At 46.0% G+C, this 18,198-nt stretch overlaps 1 protein-coding gene across 4 annotated transcripts in view; it reads right to left on the reverse strand.

Moving 5' to 3' along the window:
• Positions 1 to 18,198, reverse strand: part of LOC139057435 (uncharacterized) — a 69,111-nt gene that overhangs the window by 39,267 nt on the left and 11,646 nt on the right. For all 4 annotated transcript variants that reach the window (XR_011512793.1, XR_011512792.1, XM_070535704.1 and 1 more), the window contains exons 6-10: positions 17,193 to 17,691; positions 13,541 to 14,594; positions 11,441 to 11,917; positions 9,369 to 9,528; positions 2,401 to 2,501 (exon numbers count right to left, since the gene is read on the reverse strand). Coding sequence is in view for 2 of the 4 variants with exons in the window: in XM_070535704.1 (XP_070391805.1) it covers positions 2,401 to 2,501; positions 9,369 to 9,528; positions 11,441 to 11,917; positions 13,541 to 14,594; positions 17,193 to 17,691 (2,291 nt within the window). In the remaining 2 variants the exon portion in view is untranslated. The remainder of the gene's footprint in view (positions 1 to 2,400; positions 2,502 to 9,368; positions 9,529 to 11,440; positions 11,918 to 13,540; positions 14,595 to 17,192; positions 17,692 to 18,198) is intronic.

The following is an 18,198-nucleotide window of genomic DNA, read 5'->3' on the forward strand; positions in this document are numbered from 1 at the left end:
GCTTGCAGTTCTTGCCTCTGGAACTGCACCAGTCAGTTTCCCTTGGCAGTAGGTGGCCGACAACGCATAGGTGACAGCGACAGCCGACGTGGAGATGGAGAACGGCGACTGTCAGAACGGCAGTCGTGATCGAAGGGTCTCAGCGGCGAGTCAGCGGCATCATGGCGGCCAATCTCGGCGGCATGTTGTGGCACGTAAGGAAACTGGTCGAAGGCATCACAGTGCGAGGGCATGTTACGACGACAAAAGCGCTATGTGACCAGCAATGCCACAGGCGAAGCAAATAGGCCTATTGTCTGGCGTGCGCCACGTGTCAGCTCAACGAAGAAGCTGGGGTGACTGCCATGGAACGGAAGCAGGCGGAACCCGGTGCATTGGTGGTGGGATGGAATATGACGCTGGGGGTGGCCCTGCAACAGTGGCAGCATAGTTGAGCGGCGAAGGTGTGACTTCGCGACAGGTAGTTGGCATAAGAAAGCGGTGCCTTCAGAGGTGCTAATAGCAGCGGGTATTCAACATAGGATAGCGGTGCCGTCACAGGAGCTGGTGGGCGAATGGGGGTAAGTGCGTCAGATATTTGGCCACGGATGGCTCGTTGTACGGCTGGAGGCAGTGTTGGGGCAGGCTCCTGGCTATGAGGGAACAGCGACAGCTGGCAGGCCACATCCTCGCGAATAAATCCTTCAGCCGAAGAAAGAGAGCAGAAGGATCAGTATGGCCAGCGGCATCTGCAATGGCCGAGACCGAGTCAGCCAGTGGGACGTTTTGGCTGGCGATGTTATGTTGGCGGTGCAATTCGTCGAAACTCTGACGCAGGTTGAAGAATACGGCGAGGCTGGTTGGAGTCTTGGCCAGCAGAATTTGAAATGCGTCGTCCTCAATACCCTTCAGAATACGCTTAATCTACTCGTCCTCTGCCATCGTTGGATTAACACGGCCACAGAGATCCAAGACATCCTTAATATAGCTGGGGAAAGTCTCACCCAGTGGCTGTGCTCACTGGCATAGACGCTGTTTGGCGCATAGCTTGCGGACAGCAGGGCAGCTGAACATTTTGGCAAAATGTGTCTTGAATGCGGACCAACTCAAAATGTCAGATTCGTGATTCTTAAACCATAAATTTGCGACGACAGCAAGGTAAAATATGTAAATAAATAAATAAAAAATATCAGTTTAGATTGGTTGTCCCACTTATTGTGAGCGCTTACACGTTCATAGGAGGACAGCCACTCTTCGACGTCATGTTCTCTGGTCTTGCAAAAGATGGCCGGGTCACGCTGATGGAGAACACTGGCGCAAGTGACAGGGGCAACCGTGGGTACAATCGGTGCGTAGGTCGCATCAGTCATGGTGACGGTGGGCAACGTACAATTGCGGAGCTCCAGGGTGAGTGACTTGAGGGATTCCAGCAATCTCCACCAAATGTAATGATGTTTAAAGGTGAGGAACAGCAGATAAACAGCAGCCTAGCACCAGCGAACAGCCCGAGCTCTCTTGCTAATCACAGCACGGGGCGTCGTCGTCGTCTCCGAGCTGCTACCGGAAACAAGAGGCGCGTCTGCTTCATTACATAATATGCAAACCAAATGCTTTCTTTAGGCTTGGCAGATGCCAATCATGCAAGCATAATTGAAGTTTAGCAGTAGTTGTGAAAAGGTCAGAGACCACAATTTTTTTTCTCACTGACTTTGTCACAGTAATCACACAGCCCTAGACCAGCTATGAAACCAAGGGCATCACATTTAATTAGACATTGTCTCGAATATTCTGCAACCATATACAACAGCATTAATTATCACTTATTTCTTTTTAACGCCATATATGTCCTGCTTTTCATAGAAATCTGAACATAATACAAGGGGGGAATTGGGGACTGCAAAAACGAAATAAGGGGCTTTATCAGATTTCAATGCAATCAAAACACTTTTTGTTTAACCCCCTCGTATCAGACCAAGAAACGCTTCAATCTCTCAATGATTTCAGTATCCGAATCCTACACTGCAGGAAAAATTGGCATGCTATATTCCATAACAAACATTCTATATACCGAACAAAACACTTTAGCACACACTGCAGTGAGTAAAGCAACGGAACTGAGAGTACAGCACCTTTATTGGTAACTACAGTACTACTCTGTTTTGCTTGTCTTGTGAGTGCATTCATAAGTGCCTCTTTTATTGGTTTCATCAATTCTTCAAACACAGATGCAGGAGAACGTAAGTAAAAGGACAAACTGCTTCAGTACAGAAAATGAGATGTATAAATGAGGTATTACAACTGTCGCATGTTTCGAAGAAACAACACAATGCATACGACTCAAAATATTACCCTACATCATGTAACAGATTGATTTTAAATGCAGGTTCAATTACAATTTATAAATAAAGCAGCACTACCTACCTTAAGTGTATCCTTACTCTCAGGCTTGGGAGATGTGCCTTTTCTCCTAGACGGTTTGTCTTTCATTACTCTGGCATCAACTTCTGGTTCATCTTCAGATTCTAAAAAGTACAAGCAATGCAAATAGCATAGCATTACAGCAAGGCACAAAATGCTATTTGTTTACTCAATGGCACCAAAGAGGAACTTGCAAGTAGCAAGATGATTTGATGTTCATATAGCAGTCAGTGTGAACATCTTTGGCATACCCCGGCTTAGCCAGCTTCCTTCTGAACAAAATGTTGCCCACTGAGTGATAGGGAAGCATAAGGCAGTGCTGAATTTGCCCTCAGCACTATATTATACGTTACCATGTGATACCTTCTAACAATTCCAACCAGAAATACTCCCTCCCCTTTTGTTTTCCTTTTTTCCCACACTTTGAAACCTAACAGCAGAAAGCAGTAGAAATGTAAAATGCTAAACCAACGTTACAACTACAGGCCCTTGCCTGATAGTCATTACGCTCAGCCAGTAGCTAAAAACGTCATGTTGCTGTCTACAGTATCACCATATAAATACTGAAGAGCAAGGCAGCAATTCAACATAGCCAGAACTTCAATAGAAAATAGAAACATGCTTATTTTCTTCCATGCTGAATGTGCATGTCAGAGCCATGTGCAATGCCAAGTTGGTGGGCCACAATGTGAAACACCCACATCCCACTAAATTTTCTTATGCGTTTGATTGATGGGTTTTAGCCCTTACACTATATGGAGGACCCCGGATTAATTTTGATGCTCCGGACTAAATTAAATAGCCCACACCACCATGCACAAGTATTTTCGCATTCCGCCCCCCCTCGAAATGTAGCCACCATGGCTGCAAATGGAAGCCGTGACCTTGTGCTGAGATGCAGAACATCATACTCATTGAGCCGCTGTAGGGGTTGGAGGGACGGACTCCGGGATAAAGACAAAACTTGGGAGTATTTATTTTACATTATATACAGAGAGGTGAGCCTCAATTAACAGTCGTATAGACATTACGGGCCGGCAGCAACTCGGACGCTGCGGCCCGCGGCAAGACGTTCGAGAGAGGTGAATCAGGGAATCAGGGACTGTTCCAGAATGCTCAGGTCTCTCTGGAAGGCTTCTTATAAACCCTTCGAGCACTGGAAGTCACGTCATGTTCGACCAATAGGAGAGTCCGCTCCGATGACGCCACTTTCCGCCAATGGCAGGCGCCCGTGCAATGGCGTCATACCCAGCGAAGACAGTCAGCGCCTGGTCCTCCACTCTTGATCACTTGTTCCCGGTACTGCGGTCTTGCCTCGCAGAGTGGCAATCCACTTCTTCTAGGGTGGAGAAGGAGGGGGGGCGCTCATGCTCCATTGTACAAGCGCCCACCTGCTCCCGGTGGCTCGGCTCCGCAGCGGTAGCAAGCGCCTTCTTCAAAGGCGAAGAGGGATGATTGGGCTTCATTGTCCGATGCCCCCTTCTAATCCCGGCGGCGCACGACCTGGGCGCCGCAAACTCGTTTGCACTTGTCTTGTGGCCTTCAACTTGTTTGCCTGGGCGCTCCTCTGGAATGTGCTTTCCTGCTTCTGCATTCCTCAATTAGCTGTGCTGCGTTTCGAAGTGGTTTGGGGAACTCGAAGTAATCGCAGGAAACAGCTCCATATCTAACAGCTCGTCCTCGCCCCGGTTGTTCTGAATGGCCGGTGAACTCAATTCGCTGGCCATGAGGAACGCTGAAAGAACCTGCAGGGTATTGGTTTCGAGCCTCGTTTGACGAACTTCGGGATCCTAGGCCCTGGAAAACAAACGTCAAACAAACCAAACAACACAGCGCTGCCCCACGTGTAAGTGCAGGCTCTTCACCCCTGACTCGCCAGGCTATTACTGAGTCAAAATGAACCCTGATCTTTTATTTCCCCAATTTTGACCAAACAGTTCCAACCACCCTTCCAAACAGCTATCCATTTCTACTCTATTGCCGACAAGACCAGAGTACTATTGTTGTTGCAAAACAAAAGGGTCGTTGATGATGCAAACAACAAATGAAAACAGCCGAACATAACTTAAGTGGCCTAACTACACGAACAGCATGTTTCCAACCCTACCGCAGTGGCGTACTTATCGCACGTATTGGTGCCACTGAACAATCTGGTCAACCTCACAAGTACGTAATCACAAGCGCACTAGTCTTGTGGTCACTAAACAGAACGCGTACTTGCGTTGTAGGCAAACTTTGCATTCATGCTTACTCACGTTTCTTCCCTGAAAGTCCTACAGTACACGTGACATAAACGAACAATTAATCTTGCGGGACTTACACACTCCGCAGAACCCTTAAACTAATGCGTCTTTTAATAACTCGTTCCACGCATACTTATTAAAGAAGTCAGAATACAGCTGCCCTCAACACACACGAGCAACCCAGTCATAAATCTGCTTCCTTCCGTCCACACAGGACACGCGCTAATGGAACTAAAAACGCTTCTCCGTGCAAATCAGGCACTTACTGAAAATCTACGCGCTTAACCTTAGAAAATTCAAAAACCACTTAAAAAGAAAGAAGGTTAAATAACACACACGCGCGTTACGATAGGCGTCTCACCGATAACCTTGACCTTTAGGTTACTCACACACACACAAAAAAAAACCATCTTATTAATGAGCATCTCGCGAGACTACATGTTTACACAAACGCGTCTTTCAAATCTCGGAGCTTTCTCAAACCAAAACATAAACAAAGCTCAAACCTTACACCTTGAAAGAAATCCTAGTCTCAAATCGCGAAAACTTTCCGATGCTCAAAAATAAAACAAAATAATATTTCACTTCTACGGAAGCTCTCTTGGCTTCCCGTTACCGATTGCTTACGACTGATTCATACTCTGAGTCGAACCTGCGGTGGGCGTGGTCTGAAAGCTACTCTGGCTGCCGGGGAACAACAAAAGAGCTGACTAACTATCAGCTCCCCCAAGACGTTACGGTCTCCTGCCAATTTGCGTCCCCGCGCCCCGCTTTCAACACGAACTCGATTGACCGCGTCGCTACTCCCCACCTGGTCTCGTCCTGCCACCTTGCGTTTCTTCGAACTGCACGCTGAGCTGTGAAAAGAACTACGGAACGACGAGGAGTTTAACTGCCTCGTGCCCTTTGTCCGCGTCCGTGCAGAACATTCTTCGCGGTCCCCCTTTGACCGGTGGCTTGAACGTTTTCGATGCGTCAACATCGTCCGAGACGACCGCATCTTTTTCCTCGCGCCCTGCCCATTTGGGTTTCTCGCCATCTTTGGCGGCGTTACATTAGTTACCGACTTTCGGTCTTTACCGCGCTTCTTTTTACGGCGCTTTCTCTTTGCACTCGCCTTCATGTCGCCTTCTCGTGCCTCGTGCTGGCCGGTACACATTTCGTCGGCCCGGATCGGTCTCTTACCCGCACAGTCTGAGTGATTCTCACTTAAATCAACACTCGCTCTGCCTCGACTGGCGGACAGCTCAACCAACTCTGGCACAATGCAGCAGGCTTTACTCGAGTTAGACAACTCGCACTCTTGCGAACTGCCCTCTGCTACATTGCCCAGCTCACGCTGTGCATCGGCACACAGCCCGTCGGTATCGATCGCTGTCTCACGCGCACAGTCCGAATGATTAACAACGGAATCATCCCTATCTAGGCTATCTAGACTGGCGGAGAGCCGCACCGATCCCTGAACAATGCAGTTGTTCTCTCGTGAACTACGGAGCTCGCCATCCCGAGAACTACTCTCAATTGCATCGCTTAGTTCGCACTTCACTTCTGCACGCAGATCTGACCTGACATGGGTGCTCGCGTCTGTCGCGTCAACAGTACCCTTTTCTTCGCTAGCAACCTCGCTAACATTACCAGCGACGCACACACGCGGTAACTGTGCCAATTTGTTCGCAGCTGGCCTAGCTGTCTCTACAGTCATCTGTTGGCACAGCACCTCGTCGCTCTCCTTGCGGCCTTTAACCGCCTCTGTTGCCACTAAGGCATCGTTAGCGGCTAGCCTTTCCCCTTCACTTATGAATCGGCAGCCAATCTCACAGGCACTACTCTTCTCGTCGGCTTCTGGCGAAAATCTGCTAGATGCTTCCTCATTCTTTCGCTCTGTCCTACCTACAGAATTCTCAAGCAGCCGTTGTCTCTGTGCCAATAACTGATCACAATGCTGTATCTCTTTGATCAGTGCTGCCTTCTCTCTCTCATACTTTTGCTCACGCTCAAGCTTACGTTGATTCTCACGTTCGTGAAGCTCACACCTAAGAGTAAGTTCTTGAAGCTCATGCTTCCGTTCATTCTCGCATTCTTCACGCCTACGCTTACTCCTAAGTTCACGACGCTCTCGCAAACGTACACGACGCTCATGCTCCCGTGGCTCCTGTATCACTTCCCAAGCAAGCTCAATGCTTTTATCATCATTGCCACTATCTTCAATCGCCTTTATGATAGCTGGCGTTTTCATCCGTTCGTCCGCCTCAACTCCCAAATCGTCGCACACCAACAACAAGTCTAACCTCATCAACCTTCTAAGATCTATGGCAGCTGCCCCGACAGGTGGTTAAAACTGTTTTCCTTAATAAATTTGTGCAAACACACAATGCAACAAATTCCCGATTCCCAGAACTATCAAAATTGAACACACAACCTTTGAGTCTGGCGAATCATAAGGAAAAAAACCACGCGCTCACTTACGGTTGCAGCACCCTGCCATCCGGTTCATTTGTCCGCTGTTACCGGTTCCTCCGGACTCCCTGGGTCGAAGGCTCGCTTCTTCTTTGCTACTCCCAGTTTCTTCGGACCTCTTTCGACGAAGGCTCACTCTTCTTCGCTCTTCCCGGTTCCTTAGGATCTCTCTCGACGAAGGTTGTTCCGTAGCGCTGCCACCAGCTGATGCATTCGGAGGCGATCTCACCATTGCAAACCAGATGTAGGGGTTGGGGGACGGACTTCGGGATGAAAACCAAAACTTGGGAGTATTTATTTTACATTATATACAGAGAGGTGAGCGTCAATTAACAGTCGTATAGACATTACGGGCCGGCAGCAACTCGGACGCTGCGGCACGCGGCAAGACGTTCGAGAGAGGTGAATCAGGGAATCAGGGACTGTTCCAGAATGCTCAGGTCTCTTTGGAAGGCTTCTTATAAACCCTTCGAGCACTGGAAGTCACGTCATGTTCGACCAATAGGAGAGTCCGCTCCGATGACGCCACTTTCCGCCAATGGCAGGCGCCCGTGCGATGGCGTCATACCCGGCGAAGACAGTCAGCGCCTGGTCCTCCACTCTTGATCACTTGTTCCCGGTACTGCGGTCTTGCCTCGCAGAGTGGCAATCCACTTCTTCTAGGGTGGAGAAGGAGGGGGGGCGCTCATGCTCCATTGTACAAGCGCCCACCTGCTCCCGGTGGCTCGGCTCCGCAGCGGTAGCAAGCGCCTTCTTCAAAGGCGAAGAGGGATGATTGGGCTTCATTGTCCGATGCCCCCTTCTAATCCCGGCGGCGCACGACCTGGGCGCCGCAAACTCGTTTGCACTTGTCTTGTGGCCTTCAACTTGTTTGCCTGGGCGCTCCTCTGGAATGTGCTTTCCTGCTTCTGCATTCCTCAATTAGCTGTGCTGCGTTTCGAAGTGATTTGGGGAACTCTAAGTAATCGCAGGAAACAGCTCCATATCTAACACCGCCTAGACAAGTTTTATGCCCAAGTTATTCTATGGGTATGACTATTTGTAACAAGCATTTTTTCTTTTAGACACTTTAACCATCTTCCATGAAAGAAACCCAAGGGGAGCAGGTGAACTATGTGCCTCACCATGCCACTGTGTCAGCCCATGACATTGTCAGTATCAAGTTGGGCGTCTTCTCTTCATGCCACCATGAGCACAACAGCACGTTACAATGATTTGAACATGTGCAAACTGTATGTCAAGAATAAGAACCAGTCACAAATACTGGCAATTGGCACAGCAATATTTTTATGCAGGTCGCTGTTTTTGCACACTTTCATTCCTTTCTGTCCCAGCTTGATGAGGCACAACAAGCACCCCTCACCAAGGAGCAGCTAATCAGCATTACGAGGCAAATGTGGCTCTGAGAACCCTGCAGGGCAAGGCAATTTACGGGGCATGGCAGCTAAGCTATGCAAGCGCTGTAGGGTTAAGACGTACAATGCTTCAATTGAATACTGCTTTCAATTGCAATGTGAATAATAATAAGTCAGAATATTTATATGTGCAACATTTTCTTTCTTCCCATACTACTTTGCTTTATAACATAGTACTTAATTTCTGCCAACATGCATTTTCAGGCAAGAAGTGACAAAGCAGAGTCACTGCATAGTTATGCTCATAAGAGTGAGTTAGATGGTATCCTCTTATGCCAACACATGTAGAATGTCTGTGATCAAACAATACACTGAGTTCCAGTATTACCATTACTTGCTTCTTGCTTGAAATATATACTGCTGCAACATTAAAAAAAGTGACTTCACATATTCATACTGCAGTGGAACCAATTTGACTACATGTCTCTAGCTCAAGTGAGTGCACGCATAATTAAGCTTTATAGGTGCTTCCAAATAAGCCATGCTTTTCAAGTGGCATGGTTGCCTGAAGTGCTACAGAAATATACTCTATTCATGAAATGCTCACGACAACAACATTATTGGAACATATAAAATTATTTTCCTAGCCATAAATCCACTTTGATTAACAAAGTTCTTGCTGCAAGCAGGGTCCTGTGAAAGCGGGACTATATTTGACTGTCAGATTTACTGACAGTTTTTCATTTTATTTCATGTTATTAGCTTAAAACCTAGAAGAGGGATGTTACTTAAGAACTTCCTAATATTCCTACTTCCCTTTCATCCCGAATGGCAGACGCTTCATCAATGCTGAATTACTCCCCTTGAGAGGACAGACAATGAAAAACAGGCGTCCTAACAAATCCAAGACACTAACCTGAACTACTACGACGCACTGGTGTCATTCCTTCCTCACTGGATGATTCAGAAGACCTTATTTCGCCTTCTTCTTCACTTGTGTCACTGGGCAATTCTTTTTTCACAACACTGGACAAGTCTTCATGCTTTGTACTGTCCTCCTGGGTTTTTTTCTTTTGCTACAAAACAGCCAAGAGAGAACAGAGAAAGTAACTTGAAATGATGAACAAACAATACAGCAACTAGTGAATATGACTGCTAGCAACCAGAGATGCCGCAGCTGCGAGCCACCACATTGGCCTCGTAGTATGCAAAAACTGTCCAAAGTTGATTGAATGCCGTATATTGAGATGGCGGTTGAGCAGCTATTACACATATTAGCATATGCTAAAGTCGAACTTTGATACTGTAGCACCGCAACATGCACCCCTACGAGCCCGAGCTCCTAACCGTCATTCAGTCGCATCTTCGACAGATTGTACTCCAGCAACTGCACGACATTCCCACTGCTGGAAACCCTGGCACAACTAGAACCTATGATCGAATTCGGCGAGGGTTTTTCTGGCCCCGGCTCAACCACTCCGTTCAGCACTATGTTGCTGCATGCGAGTCGTGTCAACGCCGGAAAAGACCCACTGTGCATCCTGCTGGTGTGCTGCAGCCTTTGGACATACCAACCAACCCTTTTTCTCGCATTGGCACTGATCTTGTCAGACCATTCTCAATATCAAATGACGGAAATAGGTGGACTGCCGTCGCTGCTGACTGTACAACTCGCTATGCCATTACTAGAGCCCTACCAACCAGTTGCGCTACAGACATTTACATAACATCTACATGCTGTTATTTGCCAAAATATGCCAAATAACTGACCAGCCCAAGTTCAAACATTAGTAAGTCAGAGCCTCGAGTTTGACAATAAAGCAGTATTTTTAAAATGGCTAGACTGATTACAAGCATGGTACATTTATAATCAATGCACCTACTACAATTCTGTCCTTATAGACTGAGTTGCTCTATGCTGTTGGTATCCGTCGTGCGGAACTATGGCGGCGGCATACTATATATAGAGCCCTTTCCTGTTGTGGGGAGGGAGGGATGTGTACCGGTAAGTTTGACAATATTTTGGCAAGTATCATCAAGCACATGCGTTGTGCTTCGCAAGTATGAGCCCATACCTAGTGGCCCAAACTATTAGACAACTTGGGCCATTGAACCAGGATAGAGGGCGTGGCATGAGGGCATGATGAGAGCAAGAAATCAGGAAGCTGGAATCCGACGTATCACAACCTGGAGCACATACCTAGTTGCCTAAACAGGTAGACAACTTGGGTCACTGGGTCCGTATAAGAGGCTAGCTAGCTAGCTAGCTTGGAAGATTGCGCTGTTTTTCTTCCTTAAAGGATTTGCGAAACAGACAACCAGGAGCCAGATTTAACTGTTACAGCCAATAATGTGGTGTGGGAACATTGTAGTAAGCCATTTATTTTACCATAGAACGTACAAAAGTTCAGGGTACCACGAGTGCTCACTGTTACATCCGATGCAAAGTTAAAGCTGGTTAAAGTAATGCTATGAGTAGGTTCAACTGTACTTGCCTTGTTTTTTCGTGCAAACTGGTTGTAACAATTATCGGTTACAACAATGACATTTTCTTGGCACTTGAATATTGTAATAAGTGGGCTCGACTGTATTAGCAACTATGCAAAGCATGTGTGCTGCTAACGATCACACTTGCGATTATTACGCATACACCTGCTTTTTCGTCAATGTCCGCATGTTTGCTTATAACGAATATCAGATATAACTTAGGTATTTCTGTATTAGATGCAACTTCGTTATAACGAGGTTTGACTGTATACAGTTTACATTGCTGCACCTTACTATATACAAGCAAAAGGGCAACACACTCAATGCTCCTGCAAATAAAAAATCGTAAGGACTGAGCTGACAGTGCCCATAAGTTACACCTTAACAACAATGTACGAACCACAAAAGCTATACAGTTCTCTCTTTCAACATTAAAGTGGCTTTACATGAAGACTGCTCAGGTTCAAGTCGGCGAGAGACAAGACAAAAATTCACACTCACCGACTCTAACAAAGCAATGTCGAGTGCCCGCACGACATCATCGAAATCGTCCACATCGGAATCATTCGGTGTCGTCTGTTCTCGTGGGGAGGCCAAGCTTTCATTGCCAGTACTTCTCTCCGAGCAAGGCGACTGTTCTTTCTCCGCCTCTTTTGTCTTCCCTTCAGTTGCACTATCAACCTCAGCAGCACATTCACTCAACACAAGCAACTCGGATGATCTGACAAAGTTGACTCCAACAAATGGCTTCGCTGGTGGAGGGTTCTTGTCATCTGTAACATGTGCATCCATGGCATCTCTATTGGAGCAACCAAGGCCCACATGCTTTTCCTCTTCATCTTCCTCATCCGCTGCTGAAGGGAGGGCTGGTCGAGCTGTGGAGGCAAGTGGCGGCTCCGTAGCAGTAACATTTACATCCATGCTGTCGTCATCACTGCTCTCCGAGTCGCCATAAGAAACCAGGTGCTGCGATCCCTTCTGAAAACAAATGGTGCACACATGAGGTCATGAAGCAAGGCAAAATGTGCAGCTGTCTTGCAGCATATTAAAGCATCACAAGGAAACAAAATTATCCACAGTGTGTAATACTGTAGGTGAGGTGGCACCTCAACTTGTGGAGGCAGCAGAGCCCACCTCCTGCCACCTCCTGCCTTAACGTCAGAATCTCCATCTACAGCAGTGGCCAATCACCACCTGTTGTGGCTCTGCCCACGAACAAGTACTGGAGAAAGAGAGCTGCCAAACTATGAAAGGATTATACAGACAGATAGGCATATGTGGATGGACAATAAGTTCAGTAGGTTACTACTCCAACTTCTACATGAGGGCTTCCATGTTCATTTAAATAAACATATATGCCATAAACAAGCTTCACAGAAGAAAGAAGAAGAAGAGAAACTATATGGCATTGTGCAATTCAGTTTGCTTGCAGTATATTTAATGCCCACCATTACTGCTGATATGTAATGAATAGTGTTATGTAATCCTTACTATACATGGTGTCCCAGCTAACTTTAGCCAGAGTTTAAAAATATGTGAATGCCACATACCTGAACAGAACCAAGGTAATGTTGTTTGCCACTGCTTGGAGATACTCAGATTATATATTTTTTTTCATTCTACCTAATTACATAACTAATCCTAATTAATTAATCAACTTCTCAAGTATTATAATTAGACAAAACGTGTCAATGAGAAAATTGTAGAGCAACATGAAAAACTATCGACACAGCTTTCTGTTGCTTAATACGTGCTACATAATCATATTTCTGAGCATGAAAGAAGCCCGCGAATATGCATAAAGTGCCTAGAGCGGTCATTCACGCGGCAATTTTGCATGCATTCGCGGGCTTCTTTCATGCTCGGAAGACACTTATGTAGCACGTATTGAGCAACAGAAAGTTGTACCAGGAGTTTTTCATGTCGCTCTACAATTTTCTCATCGACACTTTTCCCCTAATTATAATATTTGAGAAGTTTATCAATTAAGAATAATCAGCTAATTAGGCAGAATGAGGAAAATAATAATTTGAGTATCCAAGCGACGGCAGACAACATTACCTTGGTTCTGTCCCATTACATGGCATTCGCATATTTTTGAATGCTGGCTAAAGTTAGCTGGGACACCCTGTATAATCAACTACTAAGTGAAAATTGTGTGCTCCATATTACCTGCACAGTATGAAAACTACACATTAACAAGCACTTCCAAGAAAAAATAAGGCAGCCTTGTGTGAAAGTGCTGCAAAGTTATGCAGGAGTACAAGACCCTGCAGCCGAATCAAATTAGCAACTGACGAATTCAAGGTGATTTTCACTGTGTTAGTCCCTAGCCAAATGAATGGCTACCGCTGTTCACACGGCAAAGTTTAGCTTTGTTTTGTTACATTTTCTTCCTACAACAAGTAGACTTAATGCTTAAACAGGCAGTAGGTGATGATAAAGCGATTAGTAGAGGATAAGAATAACATTCTACAGTCCAAGCCAGTGTTAGGCACCAAGGCAGCTGCACCAAATCATTTTCTGGGACTAAATGAGGCACATAGCCAAGGAAAATTATGTAAACCGGAGGAGAGAGAAAAAGAGAGAAGTAGACATTACCTTTGCCTCTTTGACTTGTTTTGACTTCAGCTGTCCTGCTACAGCCAAGGAGCTGACACGAGCATTGGAACTGCCTTCACTAACACCTTGAGACACCACTTCTTTAGGCACATCCTGCACAACTGCTTCAAACTGGAGCTTTCCACTAGTCATGACAGGATAGTTCACAATAGTTGACTCCTTCTCAGTGTTTGGGGCTGGCGTCAACACTTTTTTATCTTCCTTATCTTTCCCCTCATCATCTGTTTCACTGTCAGTGACAGGAGAGCCAGGGTAATCCACCAGGCCAGACAATGCCGGCACTGCACTAACTGTCGTTCCATCAGGAGCACCAGAAGTCTCTCTGGCGGCTGCAGGAAAATGCATACTTTCCTGTACAGTTTCGCCAGCTTGGGTTCCTTGAGCAGTGGGTGCCTCAGATGCAGCTATAGGTTCACCCGATTCCATGCAGTGAGATGAAGTATCTTCTAAGCTTGGACACGGTTTTCGAACCGCGGGTTTCTCTTCTTCACAGCACTCCGATTGTTTCTCATAGAATCCATCTGGAAGCAATGGGCCAATAAACACACTGGTACTGGGCTTTTCAGTTGCGAACTCGTGAAACTCAGGCAGCTGTGGACCAATTAAAATGGGGGGCTGATGAAATTCAGGTTCACCGGGTTCTGGCAAGTGTGGTCCGTACACAACCCTCTCTTCAGGCTCTGGCAAGTGTGGGCCATAGACGGCTCTAATCTCCTCTGGTAGGTGGGGCCCATAGACAACTTTCTCCTCCTCTGGCAAGTGCGGACCATAAACTGTTACTTCCATGGAGTCGGGAGCATCTGGCAGCTGTGGACCGTACACAGGCTCTTCTCCTTGAGTGAGCACAGAGTCCGGCAGCTGTGGTCCATAGGCAACCAGCGGTGGCGACTCCCTACGCGGCTTCTTGGCAGCAACCTTCAGCCGCTTGGAAGGATGCCTCTTCCGTTGTGCCCTCTGAACTGAATAAGTCTCGTCGCTACCCTCAGATGAGCTACTGTCGGATGCACCATATGAAGTTATTGGAATGATAACCCTGCACAAAAGACAAGAAGAAAAGAAATTTGTGAGCTAAGTATAAAACACAAGAAGCTGTGACGCCCTCTTTAATTCAGCACTTTACCAGAAAGCGTGGCTGTGTTGTATATTAAGAAAGGACAAACTGAGCAGGCAGCTGTGATATACAACACAGCCTGGTGCATAAAATAACAGGTGCCCATATGTTTTAAAAATAATATTAATAAAGATAAGCTCTCAACCCTTCAGCAGTGCTCCAAAGCCTAATGTCATATTCAATATTTCATAGGAGTTATGACAGCAAACAGTGTTCTTAAAGTTGAAACAGCTACTACCAGCCGAGATCTCAGGCAGACATGATCAAAATCTGCTCAAGGTCATTTATCATGCCACAATGACCTCGTGCCACCGGAGTGCAAGTGTGGCAGGTGTGACGTCACACCACGTAATACGCTGCGGAGAGGTGTCGGAGCCTCGCTGCTGCGGTACAAAGTGACTAGACGAGGGTTTAACAGCCACTTCACCGGCGCTTGGTCAGCCAGTCTCACCATGGACGGCACGCCGGCTGGGCCATCTGTACGTGCACTCGAGCGCAAGCAACAGGCTGAATCCAATTATCCAGTAGATATAGCTAGTCAGCAGGCTGCAAAACCTCAGACAAAGGCAAAGTTGCCTGCTGAAACACCAGAGCAAAGGGAGGTCAGAGTAGAACCTTATAGAGGAGCTTACCAAGTGCTGAAGCACGGAAAGATCGAAGCTACTGAAACCGCCGCCGTCATTCAGCAGCACAAACAACAACAAGGAGAAGGAGACAAAGCCGTGGATAGAAGCAACGGCATCCACAACGAACATATGATGCACCACACCCTTTGGCTGCCAGCAAGCTTGGCTGAGACAGCCAGGTTTCACCGCGACTTCACGGACAAACCATTCGGCAGCATGTGTAACATGTGTGAAAGACTGTGGCCTAGCTTTAATGAAACACTATGTGCATAGTCTTGGCAAAACCAAGCCAAAGAGACCTTTCGCTCATGACAACTAGGTTTACTAGAATTAAACCTCAGCCAATTTTTTTCCTATAATTATTTTTTATGATGTCCAAAACAAGATGTTCTTTGTTTAGGGCCTAATTAGCTAATTAATGGCAACTTGCACGGTAAAGTACAGCACACGGAATCGATTCTGAATGTTCATAGTGTTTCATAGGGTATAAGTCATTGTTCTAGGCCTTTTTGAAGCGAAGATGTAAGTTGTCAAACTTAGTAAAACAAAAAATTCACACCTTGATAATAGAAAGTATCAAGACGGTCATTTGTATCGGCCTATCCTGAGCTCTCAAGATGTAATGCACATGACAATGTTTCACAGCATATGAAGCAAGCTTGAGAGATGCCACAAAACTAAGCTGAAGGCAGAGCAGTGCATGTAAATAAAATAGCATCAAATTCAGACTTTTCAGCAGGGCTAGCTGTACCTTAGCTCTACTCTAAGCTGATTGCTTTGTCAAATCCCCACCATGAGTTGCCATTGGTAACAGCATAAAAAATATAGTGCAAACCACTGTCTTTCCAGGCTGCCATGACCACAATGCAACTTCAGCTTACAGGCTTTTTTAGCATGAACAAGAGTAGCATGTCTTGAAACTGCTTCCCTTGGAAAATATGTACTATAGTATCTCAAGCCATCACCTCCTCTCCTAACTGCATAATTTATCAATAAAAGAGGATTGGCAATACTTCAACTTTCTAGCCAAATTAAAATCAGCAAGAACGACCAACAAATGACATGCTTGATGAAAGACCAACCAGCATCATGAGCTGACATTATGTTCTGAGGTAGCCATATTTTGTAACGCACATACAATTTTTTTTTTTTAAGTGCAGCAGGTCAAATGAGCTAGAATCTATACACAGCGAAGCTTTGTGTGCGTTTATAGAGAGTTGAAACGGGAGTACACGTACACATACAAGCGCGGAAATTATACCGAGCCTTTTGTTAAGCGGAGTTGCTGACTACTAGTGTACGATGGACGTCTTGAACGCATCGTGGTTTCAGAGGCAGCATGCGCATATGTGCGTAGCGCAATTAGAATCCATACTATCCTCAAGAAGTGTTTACTTCCTCCTTACCATGCAGCCATGAACGCGTAAAAGCGAGCTTTCTAGTTCTTTCTTTCTTTTTCCCGCTTGGCTGGTGCCGCGGCAGTTGCAAATGCCATCTAGTGGTGGTGCAAGAAACGTAATGACGTGCACTCTGCTGTGATAGGTTGGCCTATTCGGCAAGAGAAGAGCCAGGCCGCAGTGCCCACAGTCACAAAACCCAGCAAGGTTTGCAAACAAAAGCTGCGCTTTTAAAAGCTGCTTACTGGTACTACAAGGTGCACCAAAACATGCAGGCCTTGTTTCGTCTATAAGAGTTTTGCAAGGTGGAAAATATTTTGGTGTACATTGTGAAATTAAAATTTTGTAAGAAAAAGGGGTGAGCAATGTCTTGAGGATGGATGATGACTCAGTACAATAGTACAGCAATTCCTTGGTTTGAAACTGTTTTCTTGTACACACCTGTACACACCAGTCATTTCACTGAACACAGCACCAAAAAGTGTGCAGCCACATACCCAATGGCAGCTTCCTGCTTGCGCTTCTTCTTGCCAGACACTGTTACTGTTTTACTCAATTCCGGTGTTCCCGCCTGGCTAGCAACCGATCCACTAGTTGCAGATGATACAGCAGGTTTGGCGCTTCCACCTTCCGTGCTGCAGGCATCAGCAGCTTGAACATTCAATGAATTGCTGCTGTTAGGTGCAGTAACAGCAATCGAAGACACTGGTGCACTGCTTGAGGTTTCAGGAAGCCCCTGTGCACCATCACTCAGTCCTGAAGTTGTTGCAGAAGAAACAGCAGCAGCTGCTCCATGTCCAGGTACAATGCTCTCTGCATCAACTGGTTCCCCATACTGTGCCCAGTAGGCTTCATACTCCGGAGGGCAGTCCCACGTCACCTCATTGGTCAACTGATGCCAGAAGTAGGTGTACCCTGTTGCTTCATCCATGCATTCTACCCAGGGGCATGTGGGAACATCACCTTCAGTGGTTGAAGGTGCATCCGCAGCGTTTGCTATTATGGGAAAGAAGATAGTAACAACGATTTGTTAAGAATTTTCTTGCAGTCGTCATTGAGCCAATCTGCAACTAAATTCTACAATAAACACATGTTCAAAAGAAGTAAATAATGATGTGAGAGCAGACATGTAGGAAAGGTTATGCATTTGATAACCACACACAACTCTGAACCATTAAAGTGAGCACAATCAAACCTCGATATAACATACACAGGTACCGTTAACAAATCATCAGATATACCGTAAGTAAGTCTAAAATGTGTTTCTCACTAGTAATAGCGTCTGACGAAGACACAGTTAAAACAAATATTGTATATAACAAAAGTATTTTCGTGTTGGATGCGAGTTCATTATACTGTTAAACCTCAATATAATGAACTTCAATATAATGAAATTTTCGATACAGTCAAACCCACTTATAACGATAGCTGTTTTAACAATATATCGGTTATAACAATGGGAAGCTGCTGCACCATCAACTTTTGCATGTTTCCCATGATGAA

Source organism: Dermacentor albipictus, chromosome 3 (genome assembly GCF_038994185.2).
Source record: "Dermacentor albipictus isolate Rhodes 1998 colony chromosome 3, USDA_Dalb.pri_finalv2, whole genome shotgun sequence".
Classification (NCBI taxonomy): domain Eukaryota; kingdom Metazoa; phylum Arthropoda; class Arachnida; order Ixodida; family Ixodidae; genus Dermacentor; species Dermacentor albipictus.